Source organism: Ambystoma mexicanum, chromosome 2p (genome assembly GCF_040938575.1).
Source record: "Ambystoma mexicanum isolate Mex_15411 chromosome 2p, UKY_AmexF1_1, whole genome shotgun sequence".
NCBI classification, from domain to species: Eukaryota; Metazoa; Chordata; class Amphibia; order Caudata; family Ambystomatidae; genus Ambystoma; species Ambystoma mexicanum.
This window is the reverse complement of record NC_090923.1, coordinates 94,446,428-94,461,131: the sequence shown is the minus strand read 5'-3', so window position 1 is coordinate 94,461,131 and position 14,704 is coordinate 94,446,428. Positions and strand designations below refer to the sequence as shown.

The 14,704-nt window shown below is 48.7% G+C and overlaps 1 protein-coding gene across 1 annotated transcript in view; it reads right to left on the bottom strand.

Moving 5' to 3' along the window:
- Nucleotides 1-14,704, bottom strand: part of PRKAR2A (protein kinase cAMP-dependent type II regulatory subunit alpha) — a 1,246,928-nt gene that overhangs the window by 243,570 nt on the left and 988,654 nt on the right. The window contains exon 9 of the mRNA XM_069643325.1: nucleotides 12,572-12,637. Coding sequence (XP_069499426.1) covers nucleotides 12,572-12,637 — 66 coding nt within the window. The remainder of the gene's footprint in view (nucleotides 1-12,571; nucleotides 12,638-14,704) is intronic.

The window sequence follows — 14,704 nt, the reverse complement described above, 5'->3', positions numbered from 1 at the left end:
ACCCCCTCCATGAAGGCCTTGATAACTGGTATCTTCCACCACGACACTTTAAGTTGGGAAGTGGTGTATGCTGAAAGTGCCGCTAGGTGGACTTTAATGGAATTGAAGACTAGACCTGAATCCAGTAAATTGGTCAAGTACAGAACAATGTTAGTGGGAGAGCAGTCAACCGGGTTGATGCTCTTACCTTTACACCAGATGACAAATCTTTTCCACTTGCTAGAATAGCAGTGGCGAGTATTAGGTTTTCTGGCTTCCCTGAGGATGTCCATACATCTCTGCGGGAGTTGTAAATGTCCAAATTCTATGATCTCAGGAGCCAGGCTGCTAAGTTCATGGTCTGAGGGCATGGATGCAGAGTCCTGCCCTTGTCCTGTGACAGCATGTTGTACGGGCAGGGAAGTTTCACTGGGGGGGGATAGGGACATCTCCATCAAGTGAGCGAACCATGGCTGCCGGGCCCACATTGGGGCCACTAGTATCATGGTAACCTGCTCCTGGTGCATCTTGTGCACCACTTTGTTGAGAAGGGGAGTCGGGGGAAAGGCGTAAACAAATTTCCCTGACCATTGAATTGACAGACCGTTCCCCTTGGACTGGTTCTGGGGGTACCTGGAGGCGTAACTTTGGCATTGTGAGTTCTCCATAGTTGCGAACAGGTCTATTTCCGGGAATCCCCATTGCGTGAAGACGTCTAAGACGATGTCTTCGTGCAATTGCCATTCGTACTCTTCGGGCAGGGGGAAGTCTCTGCTGAGTTTGTCTGCTAGCAGATTGAGTTCCCCTGGTACGTGTTGTGACAGTAGGAACATGTTGTGTTTGAGAGCCCACTTCCATATATTCTGGGACAGCTTGGACAGTCCTGGAGAGTGAGTGCCCCCTTGCTTGTTGAGGTAGTACATGGCTGTGGTGCTGTCTGTGAGGACCATCACTGTCTTTCCTTGTAGGTGTTCCTGAAAGGCTTTCAGTGCTTTGAACACCGCTAGTAGTTCCAGCAGGTTTATATGCTTGGATGCTAAGCTCGGAGTCCACGCTCCGTGAGCAGTGCGATGGGATAGGTGAGCCCCCTGTGAGGGATGCGTCTGTGGTTAGAGTGGCTTCCACTGCGGGTGTGGCAAAAGTTTTCCCAAATAACAGGTTTTCTTTTGTCCACCACCATAGCGAGAGAACCAAGGGCTGCGAGACCACCACTAGATCGTCCCATTGTCCGCTGGCCTGACACCACTGGCTGTAGAGCCACTCTTGCATTAGGCGCATGCGCAGGCGCGCGTGAGGTACCAAATAAATACATGACGCCATCATCCCTAGCAAGCGCACTGCCTTGCGTACCGTCACCTCTCGACCTGCCACATAAGGGGGGATCTGAAACAGCATGTTTTGGACCCTCTCGTTGGAGGGGAAGACGAGGCCGTCCTTTGTTTGAATTAGAGCCCCTAGGAATTGTTTGATTTGGCTGGGGTCTAAGCTGGACTTCTTTTCGTTGATGGAGAAGCCCAGTTGGGACAAAAGGTCTACAGTCTTTTGGGTATTGGAGAAGCGTGTTTCGTAAGAATCCCCTGTTATGAGCCAGTCGTCGAGGTAAGGGTATACCGGGATGGATAACTGAACTGGTAGTGCTTGTTCTCTATCTTGAACCTGAGGTATTTTCTGTGCGCTGGCAACATTAAAATATGAAAGTATGCATCTTTCATGTCTAGTGTTGTCATGTAATCCCCTTGTGTTAACAGTGGGATTACTTCCTGCAAGGTCACCATACGAAACTTTTGGGGTTTGACAAACCTGTTCGCTGGGCGCAGATCTAATACAGGGCGCATGGTTAAGTCCTTTTTGGGTACAAGGAAGTACACTGAATAAATACCTTCTGTTACCTGAGATAGGGGGACAGCCTCTATGCTTCTTTTTTCAGTAGCTCTTCTACTTCTTGAAGAAGAATGGTGAGGTGTTCCGGTGTCATGCGTCGGTTCCGTGGGGGTCTGTACTTCGGGGAACCGTTGAATTCGATGCAGTATCCGTGGGCTATGGTGGATAAAACCCAGCGGTCTGACGATATTTCCTCCCATGCTGATAGGAACGATGTTAGCCGGCCCCCGACCGGTGATGCATGGGAGGGGACCCGAATCTTCGGGTCATTTGTTGGTATTGGGCCTGGAACCTTTGGGGCTGGAGCCGCGACCTCTTCCTTTGCCACGGCGTTGGCCTCTTTGACTGAATTGGTTGTTACCCTGGTTAGAGGGCCAGTTGGTAGCAGAGTAAAATTGCTGTTGGTTTTGCTGGCGTTGGCCACAAAAGGAGCGTCTATTGCCATAGCCGCGTCTGTTAGGGGGCCTAGAAATTTGGTCAAGAGTCTTGATGGTATCAAATTCCTTCTTTGCATGTTCTAGGGCCTCATCAACTGCTTTCCCAAACAGGTGTGTTTGTTCTATGGGCTTATTTATCAGGGAAGCCTGGGTTTCCGGCTTAAATCCCGAATTGCGCAGCCAGACATGGCGTTTGAGAAGTATTCCCTGAACCAGGGAACGTCCAGCCGTCTCTGCGGCATCTAAGGAGTTCTTTACGATGCCCTGGTTTACAAGAGTTCCCTCTGAGATGATATCTAACAGGCGTGAACGCAGGGGTGCTGGTGCGTCCTCTGCTTCGCTGCGCAGCTTGCTCCACTGTGCATCTGCGTAGCTAGCTAGTAGGAAATTGTTATTCGCAATCCTAGTTGAGAAGGCTGCAAAAGGTCGTGATTCTCTTCCCAAGTGCATAGAGCTTCTTGCCCTCTTTGTCAGGTGGTGCCTCACTAGTGGATAGTGGTACCCCTGCTATTTTTCTTGTATTAGTAACTACAAGGGAGTCCGGAATAGAATGTCCTCTGATGTACAACGGGTCAGAGGACGAAGGGCTGAAGAGCTTTTCTATCCGAGGGTTGACCCCTCTGACTAATGCAGGATTGGAAAGGGAAGGAGTTATTCTTCTCTTTATGGAAGCCAGGAGCGGAATAGACTGACTAACAGGGGCTTTTTCTTTAATAACTTTTTCTACAAAGTCTATGTCAGGAAGAGTTTCCCCTGTGTCTATTTCAAAATGCGCTGCTGCCTATGGGAGAGGTGTTTCCAATAGGTGAATCCTTGGGAGGAGAAGGGTGAAAGGCATCAGGGTCTGAGTGCACAGATGGGGTATTGCCAAGGCTGCACTGATGGGGATTGCCAGGGCTGCGAGGTGGCTGTATCTTCTTCAAAAACTCCTCCACTAGTGTAAGGATCTTCTTCAAACCCCTCTTCCTCATGTTCTTCCTCTCCACCCAAACCCTCCTCATCTTCTTGGAGGTATTGCTCCTCTTCAGTGAGGTTATATACGTCTGTAGAAAGGGGAAACAGTCTAGGGATCTTGACCCTAGGGTCATCCTGGGGCCATTCTCCTGGTCTTTTGTGTGTGGGTGGGTTTTGGCTTCCCAAAACCTTTCCATTTTCTCCATACAAGAATGGAGTCTTTCAAGGGTCTCATGGGGGACCCCTGAATAGTCTAGAGGGGGGAAATCAGTGTTTTCGCCTTCCAAACGCTTAGAACGCTCCCACAACGTCAACGAAAGGTTTCCCTCGCCCTCAGAAAAGCCCTCCGGTAGTTCAGAAGTGCCCTTAGATGAAGGGGGCAGTTCTTGGCTACTCTTGTGCTTTTTCGGCGTTTCTATAGCTTTTGGTGCGGTATTCGAAGTCTGTTTCGTCGTCCGCTTACGTTTGTCTTCGGAAACAATTCTCGCCAGGCTCTCGACAACGAGTTCGTCGGTAGAGGGCTCTGGTATCGACGTTGCCTGCGTTACGCGTTGTTTCTCGACGGCCGCTCTATGGAGCGTTACGTCGGATGTTTTTGAGGTAGCGCCCGTGTTTGATGAAAGCCCAATCGCTGGTCGCGGCTGCGTTTGCGGGTGGGGCTTGAGACCCTTACGGTCTGAGGTAGACGCCGGAGTGCCCTGCGTCCCCTTCGGTGCTGATGGATCCTTCGTCTTCGACGAAGAAGAGCCGTGGGTTGTGTGCTTAGGCCTATGGGGTCTATGTGCGTCCTTGTCGCCGGGGTGTTCATCCCCATAAGCAGGACGTGAGCCGAGCCCGTCGGGGCCGGGGACGGACGTCGAGGAGCGCGAGCGCTCCTTCTTGGGGTTAATGACTTCCGTAACGGACGTCGAGTTATCACCCTCCTCGTCACTTTCTGTAACAGCGGCGGCGGGTGAGGAAACTGACTTCGACATAGCGTAGTCCGCCCACCTCTTAACTTTCCGTTCTTTAAGAGTTCTTGGTTTCAAGAGCTTACAGGCCGCGCAGCTGTCCTCCTTATGATCGAGGGGCAAGCAACGATTACAGAGCTTGTGTTTATCCTTCCAAGTGTATTTGCCCCTACAGCGTGGGCAAAACTTAAAAGGTGTCCGCTCCATAGCTGAGGCAATAATAACTGGTGATAACAACCCCAAGGGAAAGATAGGGGAGAAAGAAAGACATTCTCAAAGAGAAGATAAAAGTTCGAACCCCCACTTTCCCTACTGTCTGTTGGCTGGCGAGGCCAGGCCACGTGTTCGGCAGCGCCAAAGGATCCCCTCCGTCTCTTCCCCTCCGTCGAAAACTTGTTCGGCGGAGAAACAGCTTCACAGCTAACGTCGAGTGGAGGGATCTTTAAGAATATAATAAGTATAATTAAGGACCGAGGTCCGTAGTAAGTATTTTGCAATGTCTCTCTAGGAGCTCCGCGTAAGGCGACCAGAAGCTGGGCGGAAAAAAACAATCTGAGGTACCTCGACGCGTGAGGGATTGTGGGTACGACGCACGTCACTATAGGGATAGTGTTAGACACGCCTTGTCGACGTCCCCTTTTCGACTACGAAAAACAAAAAGCAATACTCCGCAGTGACCACTGGATGTCGGACCTATGCACAGCATGTGATTCTAAGCAGATTAACAAACATCAGAAATATATATATATATATATATATATGGGATACATTACTCACCGTAATCGTATTTCTGATGCTTGTATCTGCTTAGATTCACATGCTGTGCATAGGCCGACATCTAGTGGAAGCTGCGGAGTATTACAGTTTGTTTTTCGAAACTCGAAAATGGGCGTCGACACAGGCGTGCCAGTAATACTATCCCTAGTGTGACGTCCACTGTACCCAAGATCCCTCACGCGTCTGGGATCCTCAGATTGTATTTTTTCTGACATGAGGAAGCATGAGGAGTAGCGTGAGTACAGATAATCCAAGCAGATAGACAGAAAGGTAAGACTACAAGCAATCATGCGCCTTCTCTCGGAGGGGAGGAAGGGTGGGTCGCATGTGAATCTAAGCAGATACAAGCATCAGAAATACGATTACGGTGAGTAATGTATCCCTTCTGAGGCTTGTGGAATCTGCTTAGATCACATGCTGTGCATAGATTAGCGAGCAGTACCCGAAGAAGGAGGTGGGATGTGAGAAGGGTCATGAGCAAACAGGTGTCTTAGAACCGCTTGTCCCACTTGTGTATCTGTCTTGGAATGAGTGTCAATGCAGTAATGCTGAGTAAAAGTGTGAATAGAGCTCCAAGTAGCTGCTTTGCAAATGGTGTCGAGGGGAACATTTGCAATGAAAGCCAGAGTGGCACCAATGCCTCTAGTAGAATGGGCCCTTGGCGTAAAAGGCAGAGTTTTTCCAGAAAGAGAGTAACACAGCTGTATACAGTTGATAATCCACTTCGAGATCGCGCCTTTAGAGACGCGATCCCCCTCTCTGCCTGTAGCTACGGAGACAAACAGTTGATCTGTTTTTCTTAGCGGTCTGGTCTTATTTACATAGTAGAGGACCGCCCTACGCACATCAAGGGTGTGTAGTTTCACCTCAGCCGAGCTTTGCGGGTTCTGGAAGAAAGCCGGAAGCTTGATGGACTGGTTTACATGGAATTTAGATATGAATTTAGGTGAGAACCTAGGGTGTGTGCGTAAAACCAGTTTGTCTTTGTGGATAATAAAGAAAGGATCCTGCACTGACAGAGCCTGAATTTCACTGACCCTTCTTATGGAGGTAATGGCTACTAAGAAGGCCGTTTTATAAGTCAGGTGTTTGAGACTACTTTTATGCATGAGTTCGAAAGGGGGGCCCATGAGCTTAGCTAGCACCACATTGAGGTCCCATCCTGGCGGTGGGTTCGAAATAGGAGGGTGAAGTCTCTTTACTCCTTCCATGAAGGCTTTAACTACTGGTACTTTCCACCACGATACTTTGTTATGGGATGTGGTGTAAGCCGAGAGGGCTGCCAGGTGTACTTTCAGAGAGTTAAAAACCAAACCTGCGTCCAGCAGGTGGAGCATGTATGTTACCACGTTGGAAGGAGTGCAATCAACTGGGTTGATTTGTTTATTCTGGCACCAAATAACAAATCTCTTCCACTTGTCAAAGTAACAGTGCCTTGTGTTTGGTTTCCTGGATTCTTTTAGGATGTCCATACACCTCTGTGGTAAATTGAGATGCCCAAACTCTATGACCTCAGGAGCCATGCTGCCAGGTTCATTGAGTTGGGTTCCTGGTGCACTGTTAGACCTTGTTGCTGGGACAGTAGGTTGTACCAGGCTGGGAGTTTGATGGGCTCGCACAGCGCCATCCTGCGTAGGTGTGGAAACCATGGTTGTCTCGCCCACATGGGAGCAACTAGGATGAGCGTCATCGATTCCTTGTTCATCTTGTACACCACCTTTCTGATGAGAGGAGTTGGTGGAAAAGCGTACGCAAACATCCCTGACCAGTTCATCCACAGGGCGTTCCCTTGGGAGTCTGGCTGGGGGAACCTGGATGCAAATCCTGGGCATTGTTTGTTTTCGCTTGTGGCGAATAGGTCTATAGTGGGGAAACCCCACTGAGAGAAGAGATCTTCTACGATCTCTCTGTGAAGGACCCATTCGTGTTCTTCTGGAATGGAGTCTCTGCTTAGGGCATCCGCTAGGGAATTGAGCTCCCCTGGAACATGTTGTGCTGATAGGAAGATGTTCCGTCTGAGTGCCCATATCCAGATTTTCTGGGCAAGCTTGGACAGATTTGGCGAACGAGTCCCTCCTTGTTTGTTTAGATAGAACATGGCTGTCGTGCTGTCCGTCCGGATCTGCACCGACAAGTTTAGTAGATGGGGCTCGAATGCCCGAAGCGCTCGGAATACTGCCAGAAGCTCTAGCAGGTTGATGTGGTTCTTGGCTACTGAGTGAGACCAGAGACCCTGAGCTGTGTGGTGGAGATGGTGAGCTCCCCACCCAGTCAGGCAAGCATCTGTAGTTACCACTGCTTGTACTTCGGGATCGTAAAAGGGTTTTCCCCTTGCGAGATTCTCTTTTGTCCACCAGTGTAAGCTCTGTACGAGTGTTGGCGAAACGACCACTAGATCGTCCCACTGACCACTTGCCTGAGACCACTGTTTCGCCAACCATTCCTGCATGGGACGCATGCGCAAACGCGCGTGGGGGACCAGGTAAATGCATGACGCCATCATGCCCAGTAACCGCATTGCTTTGCGTACCGTTATTTGTTGACCTGACTGATAATGTGGAATTTGCAGTAGTATATTCCGAATTCTCTCTTCCGAGGGGAAGGTCAACCCTTTCTGAGTATCTAGGATTTCTCCTAGGAACTGTTTTGAGGTGCTTGGCACCAGACTTGACTTCTTCTCGTTGATAGAGAAGCCTAACTCGTGGAGGAGGTCGATAGTCCTCTGAATGTTTGACCTGCAAATTCTTGGGGTTTCCCCCGTTATGAGCCAGTCGTCCAGATAAGGGTACACTGGGATTGCCTCCCTGCGTAGGTGTGCAGCTGCCACCGCCAGTACCTTGGTGAATACCCTTGGTGCTGAAGCTATCCCGAAGGGCAGTACCTTGAATTTGTAGTGGCGACTGTCCACTTTGAAGCGCAAGTATTTTTTGTGCGCCGGGAGCATGGAAATATGAAAATAAGCATCTTTCATATCCAAGGTTGCCATGTAGTCCCCCTTTTTTAGGAGGGGGATTACCTCTTGTAGCGTGGTCATACGGAATTTTTGGGGCTTGACATACTTGTTGGCAGGCCGTAGGTCCAATACTGGGCGCATTGTCAAATCTTTCTTTGGCACAAGGAAGTAAGTTGAATAGATACCCTTGTTTACCTGGTGTCCTGGGACGAGTTCTATCGCGTCCTTTTCTAGCAGAATGGCGATCTCCTCGAGAAGGATCTTCTGATGTTCTAAGGAGTGTATTCTTTGTCGTGGAGGGTGGTTCCGGGGACGCTGCAGTAATTCTATACAATATCCTGTGGACACTGTTGACAGCACCCATCTGTCTGAGGTGATCCCTTCCCAAGCCTGGGTGAAGTTGGAAATGCGTCCCCCTACTGGGGTTGTGTGAGAAGGGACCCTGAACTGAGCATCACTGCTTTGGCGGAGGCGTGCCACCTCCCTTGTTGGGGCTGCCTCTGCCTCTTCCACGACCTCTCTTGTTACCCTTGCTGTAACTTTGGGTAGACTGCTGGTTGTTGTTCCATTGTGTACCCTGTCCTTGGGCATAGTTGCCTCTTGTGAATTTTGCCCGCGTGGGCGACGAAAATTACTGTTCCCCCTCTGGTTCGGGGGTTTGTTGGTAAGCTGGCCAAGGGATTTGAGAGTCTCGTACTCGTCCTTGGCATTCTTAAGTGCGTCTTCGACCGCTTTCCCAAACAATAGATCTGGTTCCACCGGCTTGTCTATTAATGAAGCCTGTGTTTCTGTTTTGAACCCCGACTGCCATAACCACGCATGTCTCTTGATAACAGTACCTTCTGCTATCAATCTTCCTGCGTTGTCTGCAGCGTCGAAAGTTGCTTTTAATATGCAACCAGACACGGCTCTCCCTTCTGCCGAGATCCGAGCCAACTGGCCCTTTAACGGTTCAGGAGCAGAGGCTATGAGCGCCGCGACCTCTTCCCATTGATGGCAGTTGTAACTTGCCAACAGGGTGGTGGAGTTTGCAATCCTTGCTTGGTAGGCGGACGTTGAGGCTACCTTCCTGCCAAACCCGTACAGTCTTTTGCTCTCCTTGTCGGGAGGAGCTTCTGACGACGATAAGGGTGTCCCAGCCCTCTTCCGAGTGTTGGTAACCACTAGGGAGTCTGGTTTAAGATGACCTCTTATATAAAGAGGGTCAGACGGGGCTGCCCGAAAAAGTTTTTCGACTCTGGGGTTGACGGCTCTGGTGAGGTTAGGATTCACCAGGGATGGATCTATTCTACGTTGGATGGATTTAAGGATAGGGATGGTCTGAGCGACCGGCCTCCTCTCTCCCACCAACTCTTCTGCGAAGTCCCTTTCCTCCTGTACACCGTGGGTGTCGATGTGAAAATGTTCTGCTGCGCGAGCAAGAACTTCATTAAGGAGGGGTTGGTTATCAACTGGCGAGTCGGTAACTGGGGCTTCGCTCTCTACCGGGGAATCTACTCTGTAAATTTCCTGTTCATCTTCTACCTCCTCCAGGTCCTCATCCTCCGCATAGTATTCAGACCCGGTTCGTTCCTCCATAATTGAAAACTCCTGGTCCCCTTCAGGGAAAGGTTGTCCTTGGTATCTGGGGTGTGGAGTAGAGTATGGAGTAGAGTAAGGCTGCACCTCGAAGGGGTCAGGTCTTTCGACCCAGGCCTTTTTACTTAGGGGGATAGGATCAGAGGAGCCTGAGGGTGTGGCCCCTTGAGGGTCATACGAAAGGAAATGTTCTGGGTTTTTGTCATAAAAATCCGCTAAGGAAGACATCCTTGACATGACCCTGTCTATGTCCTCACTGGACCATTCTTTGGAACAGGGTATGACTTTAGTAGGCAACTTAGAGGACTTATCAAGGGTACCCTTGCTGGATGTTGATGTCCCAGTAGATTTATGTTTATCTGTCTGCTTGGGGTGGAAGGATGGTCTTACAGGAGTGGAAGGCTGAGCTTTCCGCTGTTTCCCTCCCTCCCCGTGCGTGGAAAAATGTTTTCCCTGCCCCTTGGAGGCCCCAGAGACTTTCGACGCCTGGCGCCGAGGGTCGGGAGAGGTATCTTGTTTCGAGCGTGGGGCCTCGCTGGTGTTAACTGCGCTCTCGGTCTCTTGGAGCGCGGCCTGGGGGTGGAAGTCGTCTTCGTCTTCCGACGATCGAACTTCCGTTAATCTAGGGAGCGAGGCACTCTTGGCAAGAGTGGATGATTGCCTTGCGTCATGAGGCGATCTCGATTGAGAGCGCCCAGAGGACACCGAGTCGGACCGTTCTATCCGTGCCTCTTTCCGAGAAGTCGACGTCGTCGAGGTTCGGTTGGACTTGGTGTGCTTAGTGTGTGTAGGTGTAGCGCTTGCGTCGCCGGGGGTCTTCCCCATAGCCGCCCTGCCGGACAACCTTCCGAGGTCGGGGACCTGCGCTCGGCAGTCTTTCGACGCCGTAATGCCCTCGCCGTCCGAAAGTACGGCGTCGCTGCCATCGCTGAAGGCGCCCTCCGCTGCCATGGCTGCCTGCCTGGCGTGGTGGGCCCAACGCTTTGTCGAACGGTCCTTAAGTGTTTTAGGTTTAAACCTACTACACGCTCTGCAGTTCGCTTCGGGGTGGTCCCTCGGCAAGCAGAGATTGCACGTGGCGTGCCTTTCGACCCAAGGGTATTTGCGGTTTCACTTGGGGCAGAATTGGAAAGGGGTACCCTCCATACGCACCTTGAGGCAGCGGGCTGGTAAGTGTAGGAAATATATAAGGTGTACCTATATACCAAGAGTGAAGAGTATGTACCACCCCCCACTCTCCCTACTTGCAGGGCCGAGGCCAGCGGCCTACTAGGCCCGGGCCGAGGCCAGCGGCCTTCTGAGGCCCAGATCCGTCGTGCAGCAGCCGACGGTCGATGTCTTCTCCAGCCGTCGTCGAGTGTCGATGGTCGACGTTGGGGTGGGGAAGGATGTCAATAAATAATTTTAAATTGCAATAATAGCAAAAGTATGGCTAAGGCCAGGGGACTCCGCAAGATGCTTCCGACCAGTATGGCGGAAAAAAACAATCTGAGGATCCCAGACGCGTGAGGGATCTTGGGTACAGTGGACGTCACACTAGGGATAGTATTACTGGCACGCCTGTGTCGACGCCCATTTTCGAGTTTCGAAAAACAAACTGTAATACTCCGCAGCTTCCACTAGATGTCGGCCTATGCACAGCATGTGATCTAAGCAGATTCCACAAGCCTCAGAAATATATATATATATATATACACACACAAAAAATAATATTAGTAAATCACTGAGGATTCCCGGTCTGACGACGGGGAATATTCAAGCATCTGAATCTATGAAAGATCCAATGCTGGAGAAAATGACAAATCTCAGCCTTTTCTGCATGTTTTCTTCTGGTAGGTGTTTGTGACCGGTTATAGGTGGGTTGGTTACAGGAGCTCATCAGAACAGGGGTTCTTGTCCCCACAGGCGGAGTCTCTCCCGGTAAGGTCCTACCGCTAGGGAGGGTATTGCGTAACAGGCTCACCTCCCTAGCCTTACAGGGAAAGGCTCCACCATGGGGTATTGATGTGGTAAAAGGTGAAGAGTTTTGTGGCATGCTCCAGAGGGACTTTGGGTGCATGGATCGGCACAAAACACTGTGCTGCAGTGCATGTGCCTACTCCAAACAATGTAAACATATCCTGTGGGGTTTGAGACAGACATGATTAGGCGTGATGCAGTAGATCTACGATTTAGCAGCATTCCCAAAATACTTTCAGTGTGTGCGGAATTAAGAAGCTGAGGCCATGGGGTGTAGTTACCCTACTTACATCAATGTCACCTATAGCCGGGGAGCATAATGGCACAGAGCAGAGATGGCTTGTTACCGCATTGCGCACTATGGTTTGCGATAACGTTAAGAAGGAATGCATTAGGCTTTTGATGTAGCATCTAGACTCTTTAACAGCATCTGAGCACATATGGCCGGTGCAGGCACTAGACAAATTAGACTGCTGCCTAGGGCACAATCTAGCATGGCTACCAAAAAGCAGGACGTACAAGGGTTCTGTGTAAAGTGTCTGCCTATCAGGTAGTACCTGTAACCAGCTGGTTCCCTGCAGGTGTTGGCTGACATTTGCCACAAGCCATGTGGGTCGCTTGGTAGCCTCTTGTAAAGAATGGTCACAGATGAATATCGCAACAAATAGTTTTAACAATCTACTACTTCTACACATAAAGCACAATGCAGAGCACCTTGGGTCCTTCGAGAAAATTCATTATAGAAGGCTTTAGGCATATCTCTTTAAAAGTGTTTATCTTGGTCACTGGACTGGTGTCCACATATACAATTATTTAACAAGTCACACAAGAGTGCTTATGTTGTACATTATATCAGCAATGGCAGCTAGCAGGAATTATTTTGACATGTAAAATAAAATTAGATCTACTTGGAATTCTTAGTACAAATACCTAAATTGATAAGACTTCTAATATTCACAATTAAAAAAAGTAGCACTTATGAATTACGTGATCTATACGAAGCAATATGATTTAACGTATGCAAACCTACTTGAAATAAAAATCCTACATGTTAAAACCAAAACCCCAAGCAACTAAAACTTAAGTAAACTCAAAATAGTTACCTTGCTTTTAATCATAATTTTTACTTCCCCCGACTCCACAATGAAAAAGCAATCTGCTTGTTCACCCTGCAGGATATAAAAAACAAATGTATTCCTATAATTTAGCATCACAAACATCTTTTCAACCTATGTCAACAGTTGTGTACAAAACCCCCAATGAAAACGAGCGTGTATTCTTTAAACATGAAAAAGATCAGGCCTTTAAGCTATTTTGTGATAGGGGAAGCAGTCTATAAGTTACTCACCATATAGACTACTGTGCATAGCTTGTTTTCCTCCATTTAGTTGGACACCAGGTCCATGGGGATGAGAGTCATTTTTGCAACTAGCTCAATTATTTTACAAATGTAGTTACTTTTTAATCCACCTACAGCAGGATTCACAGATGCGATTGGTGAGGAAGGGTATATGAAGAAAAGAAGTCTAAGTACTAGACACAAAGCAGTCCCTAAGGTGAGTAAATTGCATATTCCTAATTGAGTTCTATTTCTATCATACTAGAGGGAGATCTAAAGGCACTGCCATTGGGAAGCTTCAAAAGCTGTAATTTAGAAAATGTTACTCACCGTAGTGACTTCTGTACTTCTTTCATCCACACTTCTGGGTGTCCATCCTTGGAAAAAAGACTGGAGCTATTTTTGCATAGCATAACAAAATAACAGTTTCCCCTTTAAATTAGGTTTTGTTGCGTGGAATGCATGGAGGAAAGGACACTATGGACTATGAGTACCAAGTCACTAGAGACATATTTGCATACTCCGACATCCCGCCCTCTTTCCTCCATGCTTATGGCGCCTTGAAACACTTTTGTATAGGCGCCACACAAATGTCCAATAAATATATAAATACAATATGGGAGATTAAACAGCATTAAAATATCCTTGGGAGGCCAGTGTATAAATCTAAGTTTGTAGGACAACCTGTCCGAATCTGGCATTAGACCTGGCAGCTGTCCATAGTAATGTCTGCAAAATGCAGACGGAGAAGCCAAAGTGGCAGCTTTGCTGATAATGTCACAGGGATCATCTCTCTGAAAAGCAACGGCTGTGCCGGTATGGTAACTGCTGCCGTCTGAGCACTGGTCTCTTGGCTCGATGAGGCCGAAATATGTAGCTGCAGCCTCCTCATTTTCAGCCTGGTGTGAGGAACCACCAAGAGACACGTGGCCATGATCCCTAACAGGTGCGGATACCACCAGGCCGTGGTTATCGCTCTGCTGAGGAAGCATCCTGCTACCGCCTTGATTGTCGCTACTTTCTCCACTGTGGGGAATATCCTCTGCCTCTGTGTCCCACAAGAGTCCTAAGAACACTAGGGTTTGTGTAGGCTGAAGTTCCCACTTCCGGGAATTGATTGAGAACCCCAGTCATATAGTGTGCTCATGAGTTTGCAAGTTGTGTTCCTGACCTGCTCTGGAGACTGCACTCTGTCTAGTCAGTCATCGAGGGACGGATATACATGGTAACAAAACAAAATACAGGAGAAGGAGCGCAGGGATGCTGGATGTAGGGTGAGGTCATGCGAAATGTATGTGGCTCGGCTTCCACTCTCTAAGTTCTAAGGGGGAATCTTTCCATAGCTCCGGTCCTGTCCCTGCTCTGCGGGAAGTCCAATAAGCATGGAGGAAAGGGGACGGTACATAGAAATAAGAAGGCATATTCTGTGTAAAGTTCATTGAGATAATATTTAGCTTTCACCAGCTGTGGGAGGATTGAACTGTTCAGGGAGTCCCTTCAAGTCAAAGGTCTTAAGTTCTCCAAGGATCAAATTCTATCGAAGTCTCATTTTTTCCTCTGATAGACTTACTTAACTAAGTCTCCTCAAAATCTCGGTTGTCCCGTCCCAAAGTGTAGGATAACTGATCTCCGCTTCATTGCGGGACAACTTTTCCTCGAGAAATTGCGCAAGACACTATCTCCTTCTTGACTGTGAAAAAAAGAGGAATTATGCCTCCAGACAGGTAGAGTTTCAGCAAGGTCTTATATCTTCAGTGTAATGGAAGCTGGTGCAGGAATGAGCATGTTTGCATGAATCAAATTAGGGGACTAATTTGGAAATGAAAATGGCAATCATAGAAAGCATAAGATGTCTTGGAGATTAAAAGGTATAGCCTCTCATCTATGGGTTACAAAA